Raw genomic sequence first — 26,644 nt, 5'->3', positions numbered from 1 at the left:
CTGCACCACATGTTTGGAGTCAACTCATTTCATTCCAGATCAGTGACCTCCAGACCTACTCAATGAGTCCAGATCCCAACTCATTACTTTCTAGATCAAAAACTCACTGAACAACCCAATGAGTCTGCACTCCAAGCCGATAGATCATGGAAGAAGAGATACAAAGGCCCGTTGGATGTTTATACAGAATCTGGAGGATTAATAGCCTTTGCTTGCGCTTGCTGCTCGTCGGAGGGAAGGTATAATTAGTCGTTTCTCGCGTCTCCATCGCAGCATCGATTCCTCGGGGAGTCGCAACGCGTCGTACAGCCTTCCAGACTCCAACGGACGGAGCGCGTCCTCGCGTCTCCGGGGGGCCGTGAGCGGAAGGAGAGCCGGGGTTCTAGATTCTATAAATCAGTGTTCTGCGCAACAAAATAACTCAATAAAAAAAACAAAAAACTTATCAATCTTAAGTTATAAGAGCCGAAGAGGGGCGAGGAGGAGACGATACATTTATTAAAGAAATACAGTAAAAAAATACAGTCACGCATTAAGAGTCCGGACGATAAGCGCTTTAATTATACACCGACTAAAAAAATATTCTCTTCGTACCCCCATACATTTTAAGTAGAAAGAAGGCTAAAAGCTACGTTCTGTTATTTGTGCTCATATATTTATACCGTCTAACCAAAACTTTACAGAATGTACAGATCTGAAAATCCCCGGCCCAGCCTCACGGAACGGCGTTCTCCGTGTCACAGAACACGCAACACGCAACACAGAACACGCGTCCTTCCCAGCTGGGATCTGTCTGACCGCCGAGTCCTTAATGATCCGGCCACTCAGTCCGCAGGCTCTGAAGCCAAGGAGAGAAGCAGGCGATCGCCCTCGCGTTTATTACAATTTCTCCTCCATTTCAGGAGGTTCCGAAGGACCCGATTCTATCGATTCCATGGAAACCGCTCCGTACATCATCCAAAGGTACGATCTGGGTCTAATACGCCCGATATTCGGTCTGTCCCAGTACATTGGTCTCAGCGCTCATTATCTTCTAGATAAATCCATTTCAATGTCTGGAAAAGGGAAGCTCTTTGTAAAAAAAAAATCTCCTAAAAAATCCTTCCGAACAAATAAATAACTTTCTTTTCTTAAGGCTACTTCTTGTAATTAAGTTACTCTGTGATGTTTCAGCTCCTATTCTGTAGATTTGAAGAAAGCCGCAGGATCCTTGGCATTGGTCAGGGGTCCGCATGCTGTTGGCCGGGGGTCCGCATGCTGTTGGCCGGGGGTCCGCATGCCGTTGGCCGGGGGTCCGCATGCCGTTGGCCGGGGGTCCGCCTGCCGTTGGCCCCTCTGTTGCTATCGCGCTTTGACAGCTGTTGAGACTCCTTGGTGGATGGAAATGTTTCCGAAGAACACAAACCATTGGACACCCTTAAAACGTCTGAATAAGATCGGCGTGTGTCGCTGCGCCACGTGGGTTACATTTTTCCAAGTCTTTTGTTTTTTTGACCCAAGACTCTTTCGTCAGCTGACGGCACGGAGCCCGAAAAGCCCACGGTCCCCGTACTATGCTCTGGAGAAAGACCTTTTGGTGCCCCGTGGCGTCGCGTGATATTCCTCGGCGAGCGTCGGCACGTACAGCTCCAAGGATCAGCTATAAATACACAAATATGGCAATACGGAAGTGGCCAAAAACCCTCCGACTGGCGTGAAAAGGACAGGAACGGAGGGGGTTAAATCCCTGTTGAAGATCTTCTCATAGAGTCCGCAAACGTCAAGGGCTCGTCGTTATTTGTAGGGCCGCAGAAACCTGGACACTTTGGTGCGAAGAAGCCGTATGAACGACTTGGGAAACATCTCTCGGGATTCCTGCGCCGTGTACTTGAAGTAATTTTGGGGATTCGCCAGGACGTCGAACAAGGCCTTTATGAGCTTCTTATCCTGAAAGAGAACATATAATGAACACGTCGGCCTGACAGATCACATTCAGGCATTCACACCGCGCTCGGCTGCACAGATCACGCTCAGCCACGTGGATCCGATTCAGCCATTCATACTCTGTTTCAAATGTCTAATAAAGCAGTAATTCAAACAAAAACAGCATCACACGTCCTTGAAAAAGGCACAAATGTCATATATATTTATATCTATAATTATTAAGCTGATCGTTGGAATATATTTTTATTTATCCTAAAAGTGACAAAACTGCATGGTTGGGTGATGTTTGAGGCTCGATGTGGCTTCGATGTGACGTCGACATTGGCCAAACGATCCACCCTGTGCCCCCCGGAGCTCCCTCTGGTGGCTGATGCTGATATTACAGCCCTGGGCATGATTTTAAGTGGAAAACCCCTAAACATTTAACCCCCGAATACCTAACATTTAAGGAACGGCGCGTTTCTTTAATACCTTCAGGATGTCCTGGTGGTTCTCCGAGGCGTAGAGCCGTCCGTCACGCACTATGTCTTCTATCAGCTCCTGGTAATCTTCTGCAAGGGAGACCGAGAACATCGAATAAACATAATCAGACGATCCGGACCCTCCATAATACGTATAATATAATGATACAATGAATAATAATATTTATTTCCGACCTATGACCCTCTTTACCGTTTCTTCAAGATACTTTTTAATACAAAGCGGTTCTCTGGGCAGATCTTCTGCACCAGGTTGGTTTCATTTGTCTAAATTCGTATTAAATACACAATAAATACCCATCCTAAGGATCCGGAGCTTTATTATTGACCCAGGCCGGGACACACACGCCACCAGCGACCCACAGTACATACATGTAACCGTGACCCGGCAGGGCTGGCTGCTCTACATCTATCTCTTTCTATAGAAGATGCCAGTCTTACCATCGTACGTGACGTACGGGACTTGGAAGCCTTTGGCGCTGTTTGCCTCGTTGGACCGGAACTGGATCCAAAGCTTTTTGGACCTGGACGTGAAGGCGATGGGGCGCTCGTACGTCTGGCACGTCTCGTAGGTGGTGACAGAATTGGATGAAGCTTTGGAAGAGACAGAATGACACGTGAGAGGACAGAACGCGGCCGAGTCTCTAACACACGCTACCCGTCTCTTATCACCTCCCGCGGACCAAATGAAAGAACGTATTTATCACGTTTAATGAACTCATTTGCACGTTTGTGTCGCACGAGAGAGACAGCGCTATCGTGCTTTTTTTTTCTGTGGATATCTACGTTTCCATAATATTCTATACCGGCCCCTCGCGGTGTGATGTCATCATCACGCCCGCCGCCTCATCGACTCTAACGGAACTCACAGCTTTTTCTCATCACTAAATAATCTCCGCACTCGTCCTCTATGGGCAGGAAGATTTCGGGGACGACGATCAGGATGCGGCGTTTGGCCGGCGGGCTGATGTTCCAGGTGCACTCGACGTTTGCCGGATAATTTCCCGGATAGTTCGGCGACTCGATGTATCCGGTGAAGTCTCCCAGTTCCCCTCCGCACAGCCGGTCTGCGAAAAGAAAGCGCAGGAGCCTCGGCGTCAAAAGCGGAAACCCTTCAAAACACATCAGGATCGGTAATCCTCATTGTACGGCGCTGCGGAATATGACGGCGCTATATATATATATATACAGCGATAATAATAATATCTGTTCATGAACGAGAAACCGAGCAGATACGTATTATATATGTATTCGTTGCCATAACTTGCTTTTGTAACATTGTATAAAAGAAAAAACGATGAAACCAAGGATTATTTAACCCTTATCTGTCGCACAGCGGCGGGGTAATAATCAGTGGTAGGAATACCGCGGCGGGGTAATAATCGGTGGTAGGAATACCACGGCGGGGTAATAATCGGTGGTAGGAATACCGCGGCGGGATAATCGGGGGTAGGAGTACCGCGGCGGGGTAATCGGGGGTAGGAATATCGTGGTGGGGTAATCGGGGGTAGGAATATCGCCGTGGGGTAATCGGGGGTAGCAATGGGGCACTTACTCTTGCACTGGGTGATACTGGTGGAGCCGTCGAAGTCCGTGCTGGTGTTTCCCGGGCAGGAAATACAGAAGTTCTGCCCGAAGTCCATCTGGTACGTCCCCACCGCGCAGCGGATACACCGGTGGGTAGTTGTGTTGTAGAAATGCCCCGGCGAGCACTGAACTGCAGAAAGGGGAGAACGCGTCACCCAACAATTAAACGGGTGGTAAAGACCCCAACATCTGCCCCGCGTCCCAAACCAGGATGTAGGGGGTTAATAAACAAGCTGGTATGATATATAGTCTCAGGCGTGGGGGCTGATGGCGTGGCACAGGGTGGCACAGGGTGGGATCTGCCCCGTATATATATATATATAGGTTATTGATCGTTGCTTATTGATGGAGTCACCTTTAGTCTCGCAGTCGGTAAACGCCGTGGCACCGTTGTGTTTGGTTGTGAGTCCTCCGCCACATGGGAAGCACGAGGTGCGCCCGGCTTCAGGCTGGTACGTCCCGTGCGGGCACGGCTCACACGGCCGGAAGCCATCTGCCGAGAATTCACCCGCCGGGCACAGCCCTGCAACGAAGGCAATTCCAGGTATTTGCGTCAGAGACCTGCACGACTCTCATAGAAACGTCACTGATTTATGCAACCGGATTAAAAAATCCCCTCCCCAAAAAACATCTAAAATCCGCTTTTTTTATTTTTTAGAGTTATTAGCCTGCTAGCGGTGCAGGGTTAGGTTGCAGATACCACGCGGCACGCTAGGGGGCGCTGCTGGATAAAGCCGCAATACAGACACGTGCCATGCATTTAGTGCGCACCATTTACACGGCCACCGAGAGGTTAACACAGACCCTCGGCGCAGGGGGGGTGCAGCGGCATTTAGTAAATGCTATTTTCACTTTTTAGACTGCCGTCTGGTACGGCTTCAGTCATCAGCCGGCCGTTCCTTTAATAATAAATATTTAAGGCGAGCCGTTAACGGTGACCATCCGGCGTTAGCATAAAGCAGCGTTTGGCTATAATTACCCCCAGAATTCCGCAGCCGTTTAACCAAGTTGCCCCACTTGGATATAAATGCACAGTATGTGCCCTGTGATACCCGGCAGAGCTCTACGCCCTATCGCTATGCATTGTAGACCGGGACTGGCGAGCGCCTAGCGGCCCCCGGAGAGCTGGGTTTGATGCGGCTGCGCCGGGAAGCGGTCGGATTTCGCTCGCTGCCAGTTTTTTTACCTCCGCATTCTGATACATCGCGGGCCCCCGGGCTCTTAGGGCCGCCTCGGTTCTCAGGATTTGGGCAAATTTCACACGTTATCTGCCCTTCCTCGTTTTGATACGTTCCGTTTGGGCATAAAACGCATTGCTCCTTCTCCTCGTCGTAGTAAGTCCCAGCTTGGCAGCTAACTGGGGGGGAGGAGGGGACAGAGAGAGAGCCGGAGTTGTTAATACCGTGCGGGATTTTACGGCAGAGATGGTGCATCCAAGTCAAACATTAACATTCAAGTTGCGATAAATTCTTTACTCCTCGCAGCGTATTAATATATTTAATGTCACTATAAGGCTGTCTCGGGGAAAATCTTGGCCCCCATGGACACAGCAAGAAGCAGACGACCCCCTATTATTATTACTAGAACTCGGGAAGGGCAGTTAAACTCTGAAATCCACTGCCTGTGGAGCAATGAGTGGGCTAACCCCCGGAATTTGCAGGGTTAAATAATCACAATTTCTTTTTACAAGATACATTGTATCTGCTACGTCATATATTCCGATATTACGCCATATAGCATGCGGTATCCCCCCGGCCCCCGCCGGTAATCAGAATGCTATTACAGTAGATTAGGGGGCTGCCGGTGGTTTGGGGGTCTTCACGGGACTCGCACTCCCATCAGGCCTTTCTTTTCAGGAAAAGTCCTTTTTTTTCTCCCACAAAAGACCGAATTGCCTTCAGCAGACTTGATGTTCGCGGCGGGGGTCTCCGGCAGCCCCCGACGACCCCTTTTCTTAAGTCCCAGGCAGCTGTTTTTCTAATTCGAGAGCTTTTGTGATGCAAAGAGGGGCCCGGGGGGGGCGGATTAATGCTCATAAAGACATTTAAAAAGCTCTAAGCCCCTTTTGAACTTTTGTGTCTTTTAAGTAGTTTCTTTTTTTCTTTTGCCGGAGACAATCGCTGGAGGATCCCCGCGGAGCATCGAGAGCCTCGTCAATAAAAAGGTCAACGACGTCCCATCTCGGCGGGCTGGCGGCGGCGGGACGGACTGAGGTAAAGCCCTTCGTTATATTTATTTATGGTAAACGCTTCCAAACACTTCCAAGGCTGACGTCATTTGTCGGGTGTTGAATCCTTTTGTCTATAAGTAACCCCCCCCCAGCCCCCCCCTCCGGCACGAGGTACAGCAAAGCTGGTCTGTATCATGCTAGCGAAACATGCGTGTGCGCTCGGGATCACGCCTGCAATGCGATTTCTACATATCTAGTACCCTGGAAACGGATTGCGTTCATAATTAGCAAATGTGGGAATTTCCAAAAAGCAAGCAAAGCATAAGCCCGCCCCCCCTCCAGGCTGTAAAGGGTTAATGCCGCGTCACAGGCATTACTTGTGTCAGTTTATGTGGGGTTTTGGGTAGAAGATGGCTGGACGGGCGAGGAAGTGACGGTTACCGGCGACAGAAAAGACTACTCCAAAAAATGTGCAATCCCCAGGAAAACCGACCGCAGCGGCCGAGGTCATTAGATGTTTTCATGAGGAGATTTGGGGCTAAAAGGAAGAAAACGAGAAATCGGAGGGTAGGAGGACAGAGGAGCCGGACGGGGGGGGGACGGCCCGCGAGAAGCCGGTCTCCAGAGGGTGGAGGGGCCAATGTGGACAGAGGAGCCGGACGGGGGAACGGGCCGCCAGAAGCGGGTCTCCAGAGGGCGGAGGGGTCTCTGGAAGAGAACGCGTCTCGCTCCGGCCCCCGACGGAATAATCATTAACGGATTTCATTTTGGGAACCGACCTTCGGAATAACGACGTAAGATTTGAAATGTTATTTATTTGTTTAAACGTTACGGACGAGTTATTCTCTCGCGCCCCGAATCCCGACACGCGTGAGAACACGAGACACGCGAACGCACGCGGCCCCCTTATCTTGCCCGCCGGCCGGCCCGTTGTCAGAGACACATAGAACGGAGGACTGCCCAGACTCTCGGCGGCCCTCGTCGGACGGCGTTACCCGAGCCCTAAAGGTTTGATTAAGGTTTGAGTCTTTACAGCAGAAGAAACAGGCGACTAGATGGGGGCCGGATGGGGCCGATCTCCCGGCGGGTTCTGGGGCGAAGCGCAGTAGGGTCCCTAGACAAAGTCAAACGTTTTGCAGCATTTGCGGCGGTCGACTTACCACATCGGCCGTCCGCCCGGACCTGTCCCGTCCCGCAGGCGTCCTGCGCGTCTCGGGGGGTCTTTCTCGCCACCTCGAAGTCCCTCCCGGACAGACGGACGTGGAGCTGCTCCCTGCTGAACGCCTTTCTCAGCGTCCGGACGGTTTTGCGGAGCCGTTTCTCTGCTTTCCTCCGGACGCAGCTGAGGGCGCACGACTCTGAAAGGGGGGCAAAAGCAGGACGTTAGTGAGAGAGTCCCCGCAGAACGTCAGCTCTTCTGCCAAGCGCGCAGAGTACATTCGCCTTCTGCCTGACGATACGCCGAGCGGAGAGAAAACAGGAGATACTTTGAGGAAAGTTCCGCAGATTTAAGGAAAGGAGCGTTAATAATTAAGCAGAAATGGGCCGTTTTGGGGTCCGCCGACCCACCTGAGACCTCGTGATGGCTGACGTGGAGCTCTAGCAGCGCCGTTATGACGCCCTCTCTGCCGGACGGCTTCCTCCCGACGCTCCTGCACGTTATGTTTAAGAAGTGGAAATTCTCGTACACGAGATACTGTTTCTCTGCATAAACAAAATCACAGAATAACCAGCCGAGCGCGACGTTATTCCTCCCCGCAAGTCATCCGCCCCAAACGTCGCCCTCCCCCCCGACCGTCGCACTTCACATCAAAGAAAGAATTTGGGGATTTCGACATAAAACACGAGCCGAATTACCTCACGTCCCACCCCCCCCCCCGCCCCCGGATTCACGCAGGTTAATTGGGCGAAACGCAGCGCTTTGTGAAGAGAAAAAACCCCATCGGTGCGAAAAGTGAAAATCCTTGTAACGGCATGAAGAAGCCTCGTTGGGCTCCCGTATATAAGATAAGGATCATTCGACGAGCACAGAGCACGATAACGTTCGCTAGAGACACAGAGCGAAGTGTAATAGATTGCGAGCTTCGGAGACTATCTAGGTCTGTTGATCAGGCAGATTATGACATCAATGACGGGTAGTCTGCGGAGCTTGCAATCTCTTTTTCATGGTGCGGCTCTGTACCGGATGGGGGGTCGAGAATCTTTTGAGGTATTTTGCCGTCTGCGCTTCGTGCCGGTGGTCTGATCTGCCCAGGGCCCCGCGTCGGCACAACCCTCCAGCCTCGAGACGGTGACCTCCAGTCCTGCCGCCGCGGAGCACTGAGTCTCTGCCGACGCCGCTGGGTAACGTCGCACATCAAGTACCCCGCTAGCTACCGGGACGCGCTGTGTGGCCCCTCGTGAAAACTCCCCCCTAGATCACCAGGAAACAGGTAAGAGAGCCCCGGGGTGCAGGGCCGGGGGCCGGGGGGGGGGATTCTCTGGGATAAAGCAGGGGGTCAAACACACGATCCCTCCCGGGCGCCAAATCCGCCGGCTGCGGCCCCCGCGTAGCCCCCGTTGTAGTCGCTCCGAATCGGCGGATGATTCCGGACCCTTTCCGGTACCTGATATCCGCTGCTGCGTGAATTCCGGGGGGGCTTCTGTCTTCCTCGTCCGGCACGCGCCGTCGGCGACTTTAAACGTGACGCTCGTCTTAATTGTTGCAAAATCTGGAAAGAAGAGAGAATGAAGCGGCGTCCCCCGTCCCGCGGGTCAGTCTCGTGCGCCCCGTCACCCCCGGCGAGGCCGGCCCAGAATAACTAAACGATGCGCCGCTCGCCAATAACTGCCCCGGGATTTAGCGCTCTAATTAAAGACACTTTTTTGTTACCTGTGGTCTCGTTCCTCGCGCGTTTCGCTCTCAGCGGCGAGGAGGATCCACAGGTGACGGCGTACGAGTCCTGGAGGCCTGCAGACGCAAAGCGTTTCGTTACCCCGAGTGGCCCCTCTTCCCGGGTTCACCGTTATTTATTCCGTCGCTATGGTTACGAGGCGGTCGTTATAAGAACGATTAATATCTTCTGTTTTGGTGACCGGCGCAGCGTCCTACTCACCGGGCGCGGAATAGACGTGGGACGGGCAGCTTAGTAAACACCTCTCGCCCCCGCCGCTCTTCACGCAGCGTAGGAATACCCTCGGGGGGGCCGCGTCCGCCGGGGGGGTCTGAGCCTCTGAACGGAATAAAAAGAGGAGCGCTGATGGGGTGACCGGTCCACCGGGGGTTAAAATGCCCACAAGCCCCAAACCGTTTCCGAATTAGGATTCTCTTGGGGGGTTTCTCTGTTATTTTTATCGTTTTACCCCCACGTTATTTTCCGACACAGACGCTGAGTGCACAGGCCGCGCCAGGCGGGGTCACAAAAGCCGACATAAGAAGCATTTCCCCGCCGTAATGACCTTTTATATGTTGGGGGTCCGTGCGGTCGATGGTTTGGGGGGAAAGGAACCAATAAACTCAGAGCCGCTACGTCTAAAAACGTACACGGAGCCGCCAACCCGCTGCCGTGGCCGCTCGGCGAAACGTGCTCCGTAAAAAAAAGAAATGTAAACCTTTTTCGCCAGAGCTGACTTTGAGCGTAACGGGGCGTCAGTCGGGTCTTTTACCCGGGTAGCAGCGGCCGGCACTGACTCCTCGTGGCCCGCGGCCCAGTCCCGGGGGGCTCACAGATCATTGGCCTGGGCTTTCACCAAACCTCGAATGATTCAACTCAACCAGGTCACAAAGGTCTTGTTCACAAACTTTTCCCGGCGCCACGGCTGCCACGAGCGAGACAAACGGCCGCCGGTACCAAGCGCACTAAAGGCGCTGCTCCACTCCTGGTCAATTTAACACTTTTCCCACTAAAAACCCTGCCCAAAAATATTATTAATCATGGCCATCCCCACGGATACTATCGCCTAGCCCCCGTATCATAGGATACAATGGGAGACTCCGTTGCCATAGCAGCAACAAAATCCCATCCTCACACTTTTAAGAAAAAAAGCTAGAAACACAGATTTTCCGGTTTCCCACAGATCTAGGATAGTGATTTTTATTAAAGTGGAGCAGCGCCTTCACAGCGATGAAACCGCACACGCCGTCACGGGCACTAAAGAGTTAACGCGGCACACGCCAAATGCCGCCACGCGATGGACACGGAAGGGAAGCGGCGGCCAAGACAAAGTATCTCCTGTATCCCGCTGACTCTGAACTGGTTTCAACTGGGAAACCCATCATCCCAACGTCAGGACATGTGATGCATTAACCCTTTCTCTGCCGAAGGGTCTGTGGCCTGGCAGAATGGGATTTCACTAAACACCCCCCCACCCCACCCCCGCCGCAGTTACAGAGGGCTTCTGCCCTGCGCCGGGGCATCTTACCGACGCAGTCCTTGCCGTTCCAGTGCAGCTTGTACCGCGGGGGGCACTGACAGTAGTGAGCCCCCGCCGTGTTCACGCAGCCGTGCGAGCAGCCTCCGTTGTTCATGCTGCATTCGTTCGTATCTGCGGGGCAAAAAAGTGGGAAAATGGTTAATTTCTAGACAGACGTCGGCGACGTAAATTAAACGCGGATCTATCCCCGAAACGACGGCTGATTTTCTCGCTTACATAGCGCCTGACGTCTTATATTTGGTGCTTTGGAAAGAAAAAAAAATAGCATTTGTGCCTTTACATGTATTGTGGGCTAAAATAAAAATTTGCACAAAGGGGGAGGAATTAGTAAAAGAATGAAAATTTGGTTAAAAAAATGGATATTGTGATAAAGGTTCTTTTGAAGACTTTGTGAAACCTCCGCCCGGCGCCGTCACCAAAACAATCGTTATTTTGTGTCTTCCCCGCGGCAAACCACATATTTTGGGGCTATTTGGATTTCCGTGGGACGTCTGAGGCGGTTATTAAAGAACTCGTTTCATCTCCGTCTGGAACGGAAGGAATATAAGAATTCCACGAGCAATTATACTTAAAGGAAAATTACACCAAAAAAAGGAAAATTGGGTGTAATTAGAGGCTTACAACCCCCCACGTGGCCCCCCCTCCGTGTAATAATACCCCAGTAAGGGGGCAGAAGACTCTCCTTGGCACGGATCACATGATACATTTAAAGGAACCAATCATTGTATAGGCTAAAAGACCCTGAGCCACAGCGTGGACCCCAGACCCCGAAGGGATTATGGCGGGCCCTCTAATAAACGTCCGCAGGGGGGACGGAAACACGACCCCCCCGAAGCAGAAAAAGCTGCATTTATCCAAATAATGCAATCTGTTGGTAAAATACGTGAAACGTTCTCAGTTCTCAGTCACCGGCTCTGCTACGGGTAGCTCCAGTGCAGAGGGGGTTAATAAGAGCTGCCGTGTGTCTCGTTCCTCTCCAGTAGAGTCTGGCTGATGCTGCGATTGCGGTTTGTTGGAATCCGAGACTCGCCAAACACCGGCGTTACGGATAAGAGCGTCTGTATGAGCTACGAGCCAGCCGGAAAAACACTCGCTGACGGGAAAACCCGACACCTGAAAGCCAAATGTTCGGCCCGCGGCTGCTATAACAGGGACATGCGCGACGGACTGCACCAGACTGCATGGACATGCGTGACAGACTGCGGGGACATGCGCGACAGACTGCAGGGACATGCGCGACAGACTGCAGGGACACGCGCAACAGACTGCGGGGACATGCGCAACGGACTGCACCAGACTGCACGGACATGCGCGATAGAACGTACAGCGCGCAGGCTGGAAGGTATCACCATTCTTTCGTTTTCATAAAATAAGGAGAGGGCATGAAGTTTGGAACGTCGTCAACGCATCGTATTTTAGGAATGAAAATGAATGAAGGATTCGGTCACCGATCCCAGCCGGCCATGCAGGGGGTCAGAGCACCGGCGCTGCGTAAAGCGCGGCAAACACTGCCCCCCGCCCCCCACGTTAATTCAGCTACGGCCATCGCTATCTGCCCCATCCGGTGCTTTGCACTCACCTCCGCAGTGTGTGAGGCCGTACAGACTGTACCCTTTATCACAGGTGCAGGTGAAGGCCCCCGGGAGATTGGTGCACGTGTGATCGCACGTCCGCTCGAAGGAGCACTCGTCAATATCTGCGATAAAATCAAATAAACGGATAACGAAACGTCAGTAAAAAAATAAAAAATGGAAAACAGACGTCAGGGGGTATTTATTCTAAACTCCCCGGGTGGGCTTCATCCCCCTCGAGGTCACGGATGAGCTCACGGGACGGAGCGCGGCACAAAGTGATGTCATCGCCGCGCGGATCCGTCACCGGGTTTGGGAAACGTCTGCGTTTAATTTACACCAAAAATAATCCTTCTGCTACCCCTTTAATACGGAACGTTATGCAACAAGATGAACGTTTCTAAACATTACTCTAAATCGATACATTCTCACCAACGAGCATCGCCTGCACCGCAAGACGCTAACTGTGATTATTACCGGTATTAATATTACTCCGGATATTATTATTAGTAGTATCAGGAGTACTACACTTATTAGAACTATTATTAGTTTATTAGCATTATTACTATTATTACTACTAGTAGTATTATTACTAGTAGTATCAGTAGTGTTATTACTAGTATATTAGAATTATTACTATTTTTTAGTATTATTAGTAGTAGTAGTTTTACTATTATTATTTGTAACAGTATCAGTATTACTATTGTTATTATAACTATTATTAACAGTATCAGTATTATTGCTATTTTTAGTAGTATCAGTATTATTACCATTATTGACAGTATCAGTTGCATTACTATTATTATTAATAGCAGTATATTAGAATTAATACTATTAGTAGTAGTATCAGATGTATTACTATTATTATTTGTAACAGTATCAGTATTAGTACTAGTATCAGATGTATTATTACTATTATTATTTGTAGAATATTAGTATTGACATTATTACTGTTAGTAGTATTGTTACTATTAATAGCAGTAGTAGTATATTAGTATTAATACTATGATTATTATTACTACTATTAATATTAGTAGTAGCATATTAGTATTATTACTATTAATATTATTATTAGTAGTAGTAGTAGTAGTATTATTGCTATTATTAGTATTATTATTACTATTATTACTCGGTTATATTTTTCATGTTAGGAAGCCCGCATTGGCCGCTTGTCTCCCGATTGGCCGGTCTCTGAATGTGGTGGGATCGTTATATTAAACAGCCAGAGCTGAAAGGGTTACACAGGCAGCCATACCCACCCCTCCTCGGCGGCGGGCAATCAGCGACCCAACCCGACGGCGGGGCAATTGGCGACCCAACCCAGCGGCGGGGCAATTGGAGACCTACCCTGGCAGGACTTCTCATCTGTAAGTAATTTGAAGCCCGTCCTGCAGCTGCAATCAAAGCTGCCCACCGTGTTTTTGCAAAAATGCTCGCAGCCGCCGTTCCCGCTCTGACATTCATCAATATCTGCGGGGACACAAAACATACATCACCCACGTGTCCCGACCCACCTTACACATACTAAGACGTTACACATACTAACACGCTGCACATACTAACACGCTACACATACAAACACGCTACACATACTAACACCTTACACATACTAACACATTACACATACTAACATGTTACACATACTAACACATTACACATACTAACACCTTACACATACTAACACGCTACACATACTAACACCTTACACATACTAACACGCTACACATACTAACACCTTACACATACTAACACATTACACATACTAACACCTTACACATACTAACACGTTACACATACTAACATGTTACACATACTAACACCTTACACATACTAACACGCTACACATACTAACACCTTACACATACTAACACGCTACACATACTAACACCTTACACATACTAACACGTTACACACATTAACACTGATATAGAATGTGAATTCGGTGCTCTCCGTGTTAAATTGTTACCTTTACACGTCTTCCCGTCAAACTGCAGAGTAAATCCGACGGGGCAGCTGCAGCGCACGCCGGTCGAGGTGTCACGGCACGTTCGGTCGCAGCCGCCGTTATTAACCGCGCATGTCTCTGAAACGTGGACAGAGGGATATGTTAGTAACACGCATCGCATGTCGCGCCGCGGCGTCTCTCACGTTAACAGGAGAATCCGCCTGAAGCTGACGGGAACTCAGCCGGCGCCTTAACGCTCACCCATCACCAGCCGGCGCTTCACCCGCTTGTCCATGTCCGACGTGGAGTTCAACTCTGCTTCTTCTTTCTCTGTATAGAAAACACAGAAGACGACAGATAAGCCGAGGCGAGCTCCAGGTACCCCCCCCCCCAGATTCTGCCCCCCGGCGGAGGGGGGGCGCGGCAGACGCTGCGCTGGACGGAGAGCACTATGCGGGAACCGGATTCAGGAAACGCTCTGCAGGGACTAGCCCAGTTATACTCAGGAGAGTTGGTAGGAATAGACTGACAGCGTGACTGAGAAGGAGTCCCAAGGCTTTTGGTGAAATGCGCATGGGGAGGAATAAATGGGAGCGCAAGCGAGTTCAACGCATTTGCCGTCCTTACTAACCAACACAGGTCTTGCCGTTGGCGTGCAGGGTGTACTTAGGGTGACAGGAACATACGGGCCCGACATCCGTGTCATTACACGTGTGCTGACATCCTCCGTTTCCATGGTTACAGGTCACTGGAAATAAAACAAGAGACCCCAACCTGGATTAAATGGGCTTTTTCAAAAAAATAGCAAGAAACAGACAGACGGACGGACGGACGGAAAGACAGACAGACAGGAGGGACTGTAATTGTATTTCTGACTGTTAGCTCTTTGGCCAAGGTATTGGCTGATGCGGTTTCTATCCGAGTGACGCTCGGTGTGACTGGCGTGTAGCGTGTCAGATTCCCGTTACATAGACGGTATTCTCATACACTGAGGAACCCGGTCATGGCTGCCTCCGTGATCCCCGAGCCCCGTCCTAACACCCCAGAGGGGTCTGTTTCTAATCGCCGCGCACCCCGGGGGGTCATGTACCCGCCTCGCCCCGAACCACTCCCCATCGCGGGTATTTTCTAGGCCCGCATGTGACAGACGCCCCCCCCCCCCGAGTGCCTCATTAGTGTTCTGACAGAAACGCCCCCCCCAACCATACAATCGTGAGAGTTATTTAACTCTTTCCAAACAACACACGCGGGGACACCACGGATGGGGGGGCAGATACTGGGGTTATTAGTGTGATGATACCCTGCGGCGGGGGGTCCGGGTATTTTTGGCGTCGGACACTTACAGACACATTCTCTCTGATTCCTCCCCAACTCGAAACCCGGCCGGCAGTCGCAGGACACGCCGCCTCTCGGCGACTCCCGGCAGATGTGAGCGCAGCCGTGATCCTTGTTCATGCAACTCAGGCCTTCTGCAAAACAGACGGGGTATTATCAGAGGAGAAGAGCCCCCCAGAGCGCGTCTATCCGGACCCCCCCCCAAACCTCAGTGCTTTTGGAAAAGACCCCCCCCCCCCCCCGAAAAAAACATTCAGCCCATTTGGGAAAGAAAATTCAGCCTCTTTCTCCCCACAGAAAACGGCTCTCCGGGGGTCTCCAAAAACTGAAGAAAATCCTTTAATACATAATTTCTTCTTTACTCAGTGGGTCTCGTTCTTAAGTGGAACTCTCCTCTCCTTCTCTTCTTATCTCTCCTCTCCTCTGAGCTCTCCTCTTATCTCTGCTCTCCTCCCCTCTTTCCTCTCCTCTCTGCTCTCTCCTCTTATTTCTGCTCCTCTTAGCTCTCCTCTCCTCCCTTCTCTCCTCTCTCCTCTCCTCTCATCTCCTCCACGTAGGACAGTCGGCTGCTCTTATTTCAGGGACTTAAATCCCAGATTGTAAATTACAAACGTGCGGTTTGTGTTCTGTTTATCCTGTGAAACTGCAGCCCCACTGCAGCAGACAGAGCCTGGCCCCCCTGGAGCAGACGTAGCGCGGCCCCCCTGGAGCAGACGTAGTGCTGCTCCCCCTGGAGCAGACGTAGCGCGGCCCCCCTGGAGCAGACGTAGCGGGGCTCCCCCTGCAGGGCACCTGCTCCCATCACGCACATCCATCAAGCTCCCCCATCTGTCTCCAACTACAACTTCAGATTGCTTGTGTGCCCTTTAATCTGCCGCTTGACCTCTAACCTCTTGAAGGGTCTGCAACGAATTGTGCCAAATAACAGTTTTCTTCCAGCTGTTTGTCTAATTACCTCCGACTGCCTCCCGGATTTACCCGCTAAAAAGCTGAATTCATTAAAATCGGCCCCCGTCGGCCCCGTCTAGACAACACGTTTCTCCTGCTGTAAAGACTCAAACCTTAATCAGTCGTTGGTCTCGTCTTAGATTCAGGAGCTGTATGTCTATCCCATGCATGTTTAATACCCTCACTGTATTACCCTCTACCACTTCTGCTGGGAGGCTGTTCCACTTATCCACTACCCTCTCAGTAAAGTAAAACTTCCTTCCATTCTATCTCTTCCATTCTGTCTCTGACTCTCTAGTGTTAGATTCCGGTCTCTTGTAGTTTTTCTCCTCCTATGAAATAAATTCCTTCCTGTACTTTGTTAAACTCCTCATGTTGTATGATTTATTGTATGATTTGTTGTATGATTGTATGATTGTATGATTTGTTGTATTATTGTGTGATTTGTTGTATGATTTGTTGTATGATTGTATGATTTGTTGTATGATTTGTTGTATGATTGTATGATTTGTTGTATGATTGTATGATTTGTTGTATGATTGTATGATTTGTTGTATGATTTGTTGTATGATTTTATGATTTGTTGTATGATTTGTTGTATGATTGTATGATTTGTTGTATGATTTGTTGTATGATTGTATGATTTGTTGTATGATTGTATGATTTGTTGTATGATTTGTTGTATGATTGTATGATTTGTTGTATGATTGTATGATTTGTTGTATGATTTGTTGTAGGATTGTATGATTTGTTGCATGATTGTATGATTTGTTGTAGGATTGTATGATTTGTTGTATGATTGTATGATTTGTTGTATGATTGTATGATTGTATGATTTGTTGTATGATTGTATGATTTGTTGTATGATTTGTTGTATGATTGTATGATTTGTTGTATGATGTATTGTATGATTGTATGATTTGTTGTATGATTGTATGATTTGTTGTATGATTGTATGATTTGTTGTATGATTGTATTATTGTATGATTTGTTGTATGATTGTATGATTTGTTGTATGTGACGCTACATCGTTTCCTACGGCAGCTCAATAAAATGTAGCAACTTTACTTCCATAGTGTATGGAGAAACGGTGACGAAGTTTAAAAATATTTTATACAAAAAGCAACTTTTTGATGAAATTGTGATGTAAGATTATTATTATCTATTATTAATTTTATCATATTTTATTAGTAGTAGTAGAAGTTGTAGTATTATTATTTGGTTTTATTATCATTATTAGTAGTAGTAGTAGTAGTATTACTATTATTATTATTATTGTTATCTTTTATTATTATTACGATTTATTATTATTAGTAGTAGTAGTAGTAGTATGTTTTATTATTAGAAGTAGTATTATATTATTATTATTATTATTATTATTGGTGTTATTATTATTGGTGGTAGTAGTAGTATGTTTTATTATTATGTTTTATTATTAGAAGTAGTATTATATTATTATTAGTAGTAGTAGTAGTAGTATTATTATTATTGGTAGTAGGAGTAGTATTATTAGTTGTATTATTATTATTATTGGTAGTAGTAGTAGTAGTAGGAGTATTATTAATTGTATTATTACTATTAGTAGTAGTAGGAGGAGGAGGAGTATTATTAGTTGTATTATTATTATTATTGGTAGTAGTAGTAGTAGGAGGAGTATTATTAGTTGTATTATTATTATTATTGGTAGTAGTAGTAGGAGGAGGAGGAGTATTATTAGTTGTATTATTATTATTATTATTGGTAGTAGTAGTAGTAGTAGTAGTAGGAGGAGTATTATTAGTTGTATTATTATTATTATTATTATTATTGGTAGTAGTAGTAGTAGTAGGAGGAGGAGTATTATTAGTTGTATTATTATTATTATTATTGGTAGTAGTAGTAGGAGGAGGAGTATTATTAGTTGTATTATTATTATTATTGGTAGTAGTAGTAGGAGGAGGAGGAGGAGTATTATTAGTTGTATTATTATTATTATTATTGGTAGTAGCAGTAGGAGGAGGAGTATTATTAGTTGTATTATTATTATTATTATTATTATTATTATTATTATTATTATTGGTAGTAGTAGTAGTAGGAGGAGGAGGAGTATTATTAGTTGTATTATTATTATTATTATTGGTAGTAGTAGTAGGAGAAGGAGTATTATTAGTTGTATTATTATTATTATTATTGGTAGTAGTAGTAGTAGGAGGAGTATTATTAGTTGTATTATTATTATTATTATTGGTAGTAGTAGTAGGAGGAGTAGTAGTATTATTAGTTGTATTATTATTATTATTATTATTGGTAGTAGTAGTAGTTGTAGTAGTAGTAGTAGGAGTATTATTAGTTGTATTATTATTATTATTGGTAGTAGTAGTAGGAGGAGTATTATTATTAGTTGTATTATTATTATTATTATTGGTAGTAGTAGTAGTAGGAGTAGGAGTAGTATTATTAGTTGTATTATTATTATTATTATTGGTAGTAGTAGTAGTAGGAGAAGGAGTATTATTAGTTGTATTATTACTATTAGTAGTAGTAGGAGGAGGAGTATTATTAGTTGTATTATTATTATTATTATTGGTAGTAGTAGTAGGAGGAGTATTATTATTAGTTGTATTATTATTATTATTGGTAGTAGTAGTAGTAGGAGAAGTATTATTATTAGTTGTATTATTATTATTATTATTGGTAGTAGTAGTAGGAGTAGTATTATTAGTTGTATTATTATTATTATTGGTAGTAGTAGTAGTAGGAGAAGGAGGAGTATTAGTTGTATTATTATTATTATTATTGGTAGTAGTAGTAGTAGGAGGAGTATTATTATTAGTTGTATTATTATTATTATTATTGGTAGTAGTAGTAGTAGGAGGAGTATTATTATTAGTTGTATTATTATTATTATTATTGGTAGTAGTAGTAGTAGGAGGAGTATTATTATTAGTTGTATTATTATTATTATTATTGGTAGTAGTAGTAGTAGGAGTAGGAGTAGTATTATTAGTTGTATTATTATTATTATTATTGGTAGTAGTAGTAGTAGGAGAAGGAGTATTATTAGTTGTATTATTACTATTAGTAGTAGTAGGAGGAGGAGTATTATTAGTTGTATTATTATTATTATTATTGGTAGTAGTAGTAGGAGGAGTATTATTATTAGTTGTATTATTATTATTATTGGTAGTAGTAGTAGTAGGAGAAGTATTATTATTAGTTGTATTATTATTATTATTATTGGTAGTAGTAGTAGGAGTAGTATTATTAGTTGTATTATTATTATTATTGGTAGTAGTAGTAGTAGGAGAAGGAGGAGTATTAGTTGTATTATTATTATTATTATTGGTAGTAGTAGTAGTAGGAGGAGTATTATTATTAGTTGTATTATTATTATTATTATTGGTAGTAGTAGTAGTAGGAGGAGTATTATTATTAGTTGTATTATTATTATTATTATTGGTAGTAGTAGTTGTAGTAGTAGTAGTAGGAGAAGGAGTATTATTTGTTGTATTATTATTGTTTATTTATTTGTATTCCCGCAGCACTTTTTCGTGTAATATATTGTAATATAGTTTTTGGAAGGGTATAAATAAATGTAACATCATTTCTCTCTCTCTCTTTTTATGAGCGAGGAGAGGAAAGCGACGATCCCAGTGACTCCGCAGTCAGCGGCTGGATGGGATCGTTTGGGGGTCTTTTGGGGTCTGACACTTGGGCTTCACGCTGGGGCTCTCTGCTGCCATTAAAGGAGTTTTAGTCAACAAAGGGGCAGATCCTGAGCCGCGGAGATTATTCTGCTCCAGCGACTTCTTGACTCCTTTCCCACAGTGAGAAATCCGCAGAAACAAAGATGGAGCGTCCGACCCGGAGCACAAAACATGAAAGCGCCGGCCGGCCATTGAGCTGTCAATCACCGGCCCGCACGGCCCATAACATCACAAATTAGCCTCATTAACGCTGCTGTTTTGTGACATTTTCTGGGCTAATAAGCGCGATGTGATCCGTCAACTAACCGAGAGGCGAAGCGGTCGAGGAATGAAGTGTTCGGGGTTTGTCAGGCGGGGTAATTCTCTTTGTGTTCATTCAGTCGCCAGAGAATTGCCTCTCGAAAGCAGGTAAAGTGGAAAAAGTTCAAGAAGCGGAAGGAAAAAAACGCTTAGCCGGGAAGAGAGGCACCAAGGAGCAGCGGACGGAGGGTCCTGGGCTACTGCCGGGGTCAGGGGACCAGAGAATGGGGGTCTGAGGGCCAGGAAATGGGGGGTCTGAGAACCAAGGAATGGGGGGTCTGGGAAACAGGGAATGGGGGCTGAGGAAAAGGGAATGGGGGGCTGAGGACCAAGGAATGGGGGGCTGAGGGCCAGGGAATGAGGGGTCTGAGGACCAAGGAATGGGGGTCTGAGGACCAGGGAATGAGGGGTCTGAAGACCAAGGAATGGGGGGGTCTGAAGACCAGGGAATGGTGGGGGGCTGAGGACCAGGGAATGGGGGGCTGAGGACCAGGGAATGGGGGTCTGGGGACCAAGGAATGGGGGTCTGAGGACCAAAGAATGGGGGTCTGAGGACCAGGGAATGGGGGGTCTGAGAACCAAGGAATGAGAGGTCTGGGGACCAAGGAATGGGGGGTCTGAGACCTGTTGAACAAAGCAGAACGTGGCCTCCAACTGGTTTCGGTATTCCTGGGAGTTTGCAATCCTTAGGTCTTTAAACCCCTATAACTCCCAGCCAGCCCGTGGCGCGGGGGTTTCGTTACCTTCGGAGCGGTGGATGCACGTGTGCTGATTGTCGCTCAGGAAGAAGCCCTTGTTGCAGCGGCACTCGTAGCTCCCCATGGTGTTGACGCAGAGGTGCTGACACCCCCCGTTATTGGACTGGCATTCATCCACGTCTGCAAACGGCAAAATCAGAGGAATTAGAGGGGTAAAGAAAATCGCCCCCTGCCCCGGGGCAACTCGCTGAGAACAGACAGCACAAGGAACTCCTTAAATAGAATACATACGTATTAACTACAACTCCCATTATCCTCATTCTAGGCTTGATTGCAGTCACTGACCCACCTGTGCTCAAGCACAAATTTAAATTATAACTAAGGGGACTCATGTTACCCTCTATGGGTGCAATAAAATCTGCACCGTACATCGCTACTGACACAGCCGGCGATATGGCGGAGCGGCAGTCTAATCGCTTACCTAAGCAGTTATGTCCATCGTGGGCCAGCTTGAAGCCGTCGTAGCAAGTGCAGCGGTAATTCCCGGGGATGTTGGTGCACTCGTGGACGCAGTCGCCATTGTATTCACTATCACATTCATCAACGTCTGCCGGATAAAAAGAAAGTCGGTGTGATTAATGAGAGCGCCTCGGGCACAGGCGATCACGGATCAGCGAGTCACGGATCAGCGAGTCACGGATCAGCGGGTCACGGATCAGCGAGTCACGGATCAGCGCGTCACGGATCAGCGGGTCACGGATCAGCGGGGTAAATGGAAACACTCGCCACGTCTTTTCATGAGGATTAGACAGAGGATTTCTGTTAGATGAGAGCAGTGAGAGTCGGACTCGTGACAGCTACTCACTGCTGATAAATGACTTTCAATTTACGTGGCCCTCGCGGCCCCTCCGTGTCACCGAAAGGGTCCTCCTCCACGGAGGAGAGCATCGGACCCAACCACGGAGGAGAGCATCCCACCCAACCACGGAGGAGAGCATCCCACCCAACCACGGAGGAGAGCATCTCACCCAACCACGGAGGAGAGCATCGCACCCAACCACGGAGGAGAGCATCTCACCCAACCACGGAGGAGAGCATCCCACCCAACCATGGAGGAGAGCATCCCACCCAACCACGGAGGAGAGCATCGCACCCAACCACGGAGGAGAGCATCGCACCCAACCACGGAGGAGAGCATCCCACCCAACCACGGAGGAGAGCATCTCACCCAACCACGGAGGAGAGCATCGCACCCAACCACGGAGGAGAGCATCGCACCCAACCACGGAGGAGAGCATCCCACCCAACCATGGAGGAGAGCATCCCACCCAACCACGGAGGAGAGCATCTCACCCAACCACGGAGGAGAGCATCCCACCCAACCATGGAGAAGAGCATCTCACCCAACCACGGAGGAGAGCATCCCACCCAACCACGGAGGAGAGCATCTCACCCAACCACGGAGGAGAGCATCTCACCCAACCACGGAGGAGAGCATCGCACCCAACCACGGAGGAGAGCATCCCACCCAACCACGGAGGAGAGCATCCCACCCAACCACGGAGGAGAGCATCGCACCCAACCACGGAGGAGAGAGCATCCCACCCAACCACGGAGGAGAGCATCGCACCCAACCACGGAGGAGAGCATCCCACCCAACCACGGAGGAGAGCATCCCACCCAACCACGGAGGAGAGCATCGCACCCAACCACGGAGGAGAGCATCCCACCCAACCACGGAGGAGAGCATCGCACCCAACCACGCTCCTCACATTGTGCAGAAATATTTCGGGGGAAGGAAGGGTTATCAGCGGAGTCCACGTCTCACCTTCACACGAGGTCCCCTCTCCTTTGAAGCCGGCTTTGCAGATACATTTGTAGGCGGTCGGCGTGTCCTGGCATATGGCGTCTATGTGGCACTTGTCGGTTCCCTGCGCGCACTCGTCCACCCCTGCAGGAAGAGAGAGAAAGGGGTTAAAGCCCTGGGGGGGGTGCGTGATATACAGAGGGGCCGAGTATCACAGGGGCATAAACCACTAAATGTGCAACGCGGTAACGTGATACGAGAGATCCGGGCCCCTCGAGCCGATCCACCGGAGACCCCTCGCCTTCCAACCTGTATCCGGCTGGGACCCCTAAAAACCCCCCCCCGGGGGCATTAAGACCGAGGCATTTCTTTCATTTTATCGAAATCTTATTTATTTAACCAGCAGATACAGAAGATAAAATCGGAGGAACTTTTGGCAGAAATCCGGCTCATTTTATGCCAAAAATGTTACAAAATCTACGAGAGAGGAAACGGCGCCAGAAACGGGACTGATTCATTAACCCCGTGAGTGCATCTGCACCAATTACAACGAATCGTCTTTTCTCGATATCGAGCTGAACTGGAAGGATAAAGAATAACGCGTTTCACCCCCAGATTCTGCTCGCCCCCCCCAATTTATTTATTTTTTACCAAAAATACTGTTTTCTACAATTTATAACAAAATGCTGGCTTGGTATTTTTATTCTTTTTTATTCGTGTTACGTTTTCGCAGGATTTTATTATTCTTTTTCAGACTTTGATTTCTTCGGAAAGTTAAAAGAAAAAATAATAAAAATAACTTGATTTGAAAGCTGCTTAACCCTTTAAGTGCCGATCCATTAGAGCCGAAGACTTAGGGTGAAAAACTCTTAATGCCAGCTGAAAATAATAAAATCATTAAATTTTTTTCTTAGAAGGTAAGCGATTCTCTTGCCCCCTGCGGGGGTTAAATACACGGTGGAGTTTTTTTATATATAAGACCCCCCGAGTCAGTTAACGCTTACTTAACCCCAGACCTTACGGAAAAGGACACAATTCGGTCGATCGGTTACGTTTTAACCCTTAGAAGCCCCCCCCCCCGTGTGACCCGTGACGTATCGTTGGTAAATCGGCTCCGGTCCTAGGAGCGCCGGCAGCTGAGATTTAAACCGCCGGCTTCTGTTCACACTCAGGGTTTTTATTGCCCTAAAACCGCAGGCTTTCTACCTGACGTGAAATATTCGCAGCCCTGAATCATATAAACGACGCGTCGGGGGAGCCGGGGGGGGGGCGGGGGGTTTGCTTGGTGGAAAGTTGAAGTTGGCAGCGAGTCTGACGGGCGACGGACGCTCTCCCTCACCGTCCGCTGGAGCTGGAATAGTGGCTCCATTCAGGGGTCCGGCATGAAATATTTGTTTATTAACGCGCAGGTACATAAAATATACCGGTTACCAGGACGATCGCAGCTCGGAAAAAAAGAAAAAAAATAGTTTTAGACCAAAATTGACCAATTTATCCAGAAATGTATCCGCCAGGAATGGAGGCATCAGAGGGGATAAAACAGTGACCCGGTCCGGGGGGGTTTGCCGGTATCTGATGGCGCAGGATTGGACTGAACCAATATGGGGGACTGCGGGGGGCTACAGCGACCTCATCAGCCAAATGATGTCATAATGCTACTAATAACCCTCTCAGTATATTTCCGGATATTTGTATTAATTCGTCATGGAAACCCGGAAGCCACTCGGGTCCCGCTGCCCGGCGCAGGTAGTTCAATTCTCCATAAGGGGGGGTAACGCCACGAACGCTCCGAGGGTCTCGGCCACGACAGAGGATTTACCTGCCGGAGCCGCTGCAGCGGGGGAGGGGAAACGCGTTTGGGATTGATCGCCCTTTTCTCGGTACCGGGGGGGGTAGTTATTGGGTCCAAGATGTTTATTATTTCTGGAACCGAGGGAGTCGATGAATTACCGCCACCCTAACAGAAGGGGGGGCGGAAGCTTCGCTGGACATTTTCTGCCCTTATATTTGGGGCCTCAGATCCCCCCCGATAAATAACAAAGCGCTGAACGGATTCACAAAGTATCACTTATTGGTGACGGGCGCACACAGGCGACTCCCATCACGCTCAGGCGCCGGCGGGGAGGCTGAGACACGCGGCCGCTCGCACTCGCCTTACACTCCACTCATTTCCCCCAAACATCTGCAATCCGTCTTCCAGGAGTTTGTGTTTATTTTAGAATCTATTACCCAATTTCAGCCGGGGTCAATCTTCCTTCACTTAACCCCGCGGCTGCCAGACATTTCATAGCTGCCGAGAGGTCAGAATTCAGCAAAAACAGGAGAGGGACTTTCCGCCTTCCGCAAACGGCCCCAACGCCATGGGATTAACCCCGGGGGGGGGGCAATCTGTGCCATGACGGCAAACTAAGCTTGGCAGAGCTGCGGGGGGGGTTGTTAGTTAGAATTATGGAATTTACTATTTGAATGCCACAGGGGCATTCCGGGCCGGGACCCCCGTCAGCCCCCATTCCATGTACTGTCAGGCTCTGGGGCTGCGTGTGGGGTAATCGGCTAATACCTGGTGGGGCAGATCAGAGACTCAGTGGGGTATCAGACCAACTCTGGTGCAAACCGATAAAGTGAAGCCACTGCCAGGAGCATCGCACGGGTTGCTACGGAGATTGCCCACATTTACCAATCTGTACTGGAATTGCCCCATTTTTTGTACAGCTACATATTTCCAGAGATATCCCGGGAGCCTCTAATGACTCCTCCACGGGGCATCAACCCAGCGGCAAAACCAGGCCAAACTACCCAGGAAAGGGGGCAGCCCGCGGCACACTGGGGTAAACACCCCCCCAAAACAACAGCCAAAGCAGAAGCACAGAATGGATCCAGCCAGGGGGTAAATTCCACCACAAAACTAAGGGTTTATGTGAATCACAAACAAGAAGCACCTTTGTCAGTCCTGTTACCCCGGGGGGGGGTATTAGGGGGGGATATCCATGTTATGAAAAAGTAACTGCAAAGTGTAAAAAAGTATTTTTATCGCCATAGCAATCGGTGATAAAACCAGTTTTCATACTTTCTCACATAATCCTCAACAGAAATAAGACGTCTTCAGAACATTCTACAAATTCGGGTTCAATTAGAGAGATTTCAGTAAAAAAAAAGAAAAGCATGGACGCAAATAATACATGAGACACACGGGGGGGGGCAATTCTGGTCCAATGTGGTGAATGTAGTATTATCCAGGAGAATCGGTTGCTATGACAACAGCACCACATTTACCACTTTGCACCAGACTTGGTAACACCCAGTAAAGACATTTCCACGTGGGGTAAATAAAGTTATAAACAGGGCAGAAATGATTCCCTCGGAGGTTAGGGGGTACAGAGACATGTCCGGGCAGATTGCCCTGGGGCCACCCCTGCTGAGAGGTCAGCACACGGCATCACTACCTGCAGGGTACTCACCGCTGGGTGTCCGGGCAGCAGGCTGGCTGAATGCACACAGCAGGGGCAACGAGAGCAGGAATAGGCTGGAGGCAGATCCCAAATACCCCATAGTGACAGGGGCCACCCCAAACTGTACGAGTAGAGACCCCTCACTCACCCTACAACCCCCAGCTACCCCCTCCGAGACCACTGGTTGCCTCACTAACTGAAAATAACCCCGGAGACCCCCAGCTACCCCCCTCCGAGACCCCTTCCTCTCTCACCCCGAATCCTAAATCCCAAACCCCCTCCCCCTGAGACCCCCAACCTCTCCGCCAGACACCCCAACCCCCCCCTGAGACC

At 48.3% G+C, this 26,644-nt stretch overlaps 1 protein-coding gene across 1 annotated transcript; it reads right to left on the bottom strand.

The window, feature by feature from the left end:
• Positions 1-1,692: 1,692 nt before the first annotated feature.
• On the bottom strand, positions 1,693-26,419 carry SCUBE2 (signal peptide, CUB domain and EGF like domain containing 2). Its single transcript, XM_053449109.1, has 23 exons — positions 26,321-26,419; positions 22,884-23,006; positions 21,537-21,662; positions 21,101-21,235; positions 15,432-15,557; positions 14,720-14,836; positions 14,350-14,418; positions 14,110-14,226; positions 13,491-13,613; positions 12,152-12,268; positions 10,561-10,683; positions 9,255-9,371; positions 9,032-9,109; positions 8,766-8,870; positions 7,729-7,863; positions 7,320-7,517; positions 5,176-5,346; positions 4,345-4,512; positions 3,958-4,119; positions 3,272-3,469; positions 2,844-2,996; positions 2,395-2,474; positions 1,693-1,926 (listed from the first exon to the last, which is right to left on the bottom strand). Exons 1-23 carry the CDS (start codon positions 26,409-26,411, stop codon positions 1,774-1,776), a joined length of 2,985 nt encoding a protein of 994 aa, XP_053305084.1. The 5' UTR covers positions 26,412-26,419; the 3' UTR covers positions 1,693-1,773.
• Positions 26,420-26,644: the final 225 nt, after the last annotated feature.

This window comes from Spea bombifrons, chromosome 10 (genome assembly GCF_027358695.1).
Source record: "Spea bombifrons isolate aSpeBom1 chromosome 10, aSpeBom1.2.pri, whole genome shotgun sequence".
Taxonomy (NCBI): Eukaryota; Metazoa; Chordata; class Amphibia; order Anura; family Pelobatidae; genus Spea; species Spea bombifrons.
This window is presented reverse-complemented; position numbering and strand designations above follow the sequence as displayed.

Coding starts and splice junctions, on each gene's coding strand:
- SCUBE2 (XM_053449109.1), bottom strand. CDS start 26,411: ATGGGGTATTTGGGATCTGCCTCCAGCCTATTCCTGCTCTCGTTGCCC. Junction 15,558..21,100: donor GTGCATCCACCGCTCCGAAG/GTAACGAAACCC, acceptor TCTGTTTTGCAG/AAGGCCTGAGTTGCATGAAC. Junction 4,120..4,344: donor TACCGACTGCGAGACTAAAG/GTGACTCCATCA, acceptor CCCTTTCTGCAG/TTCAGTGCTCGCCGGGGCAT.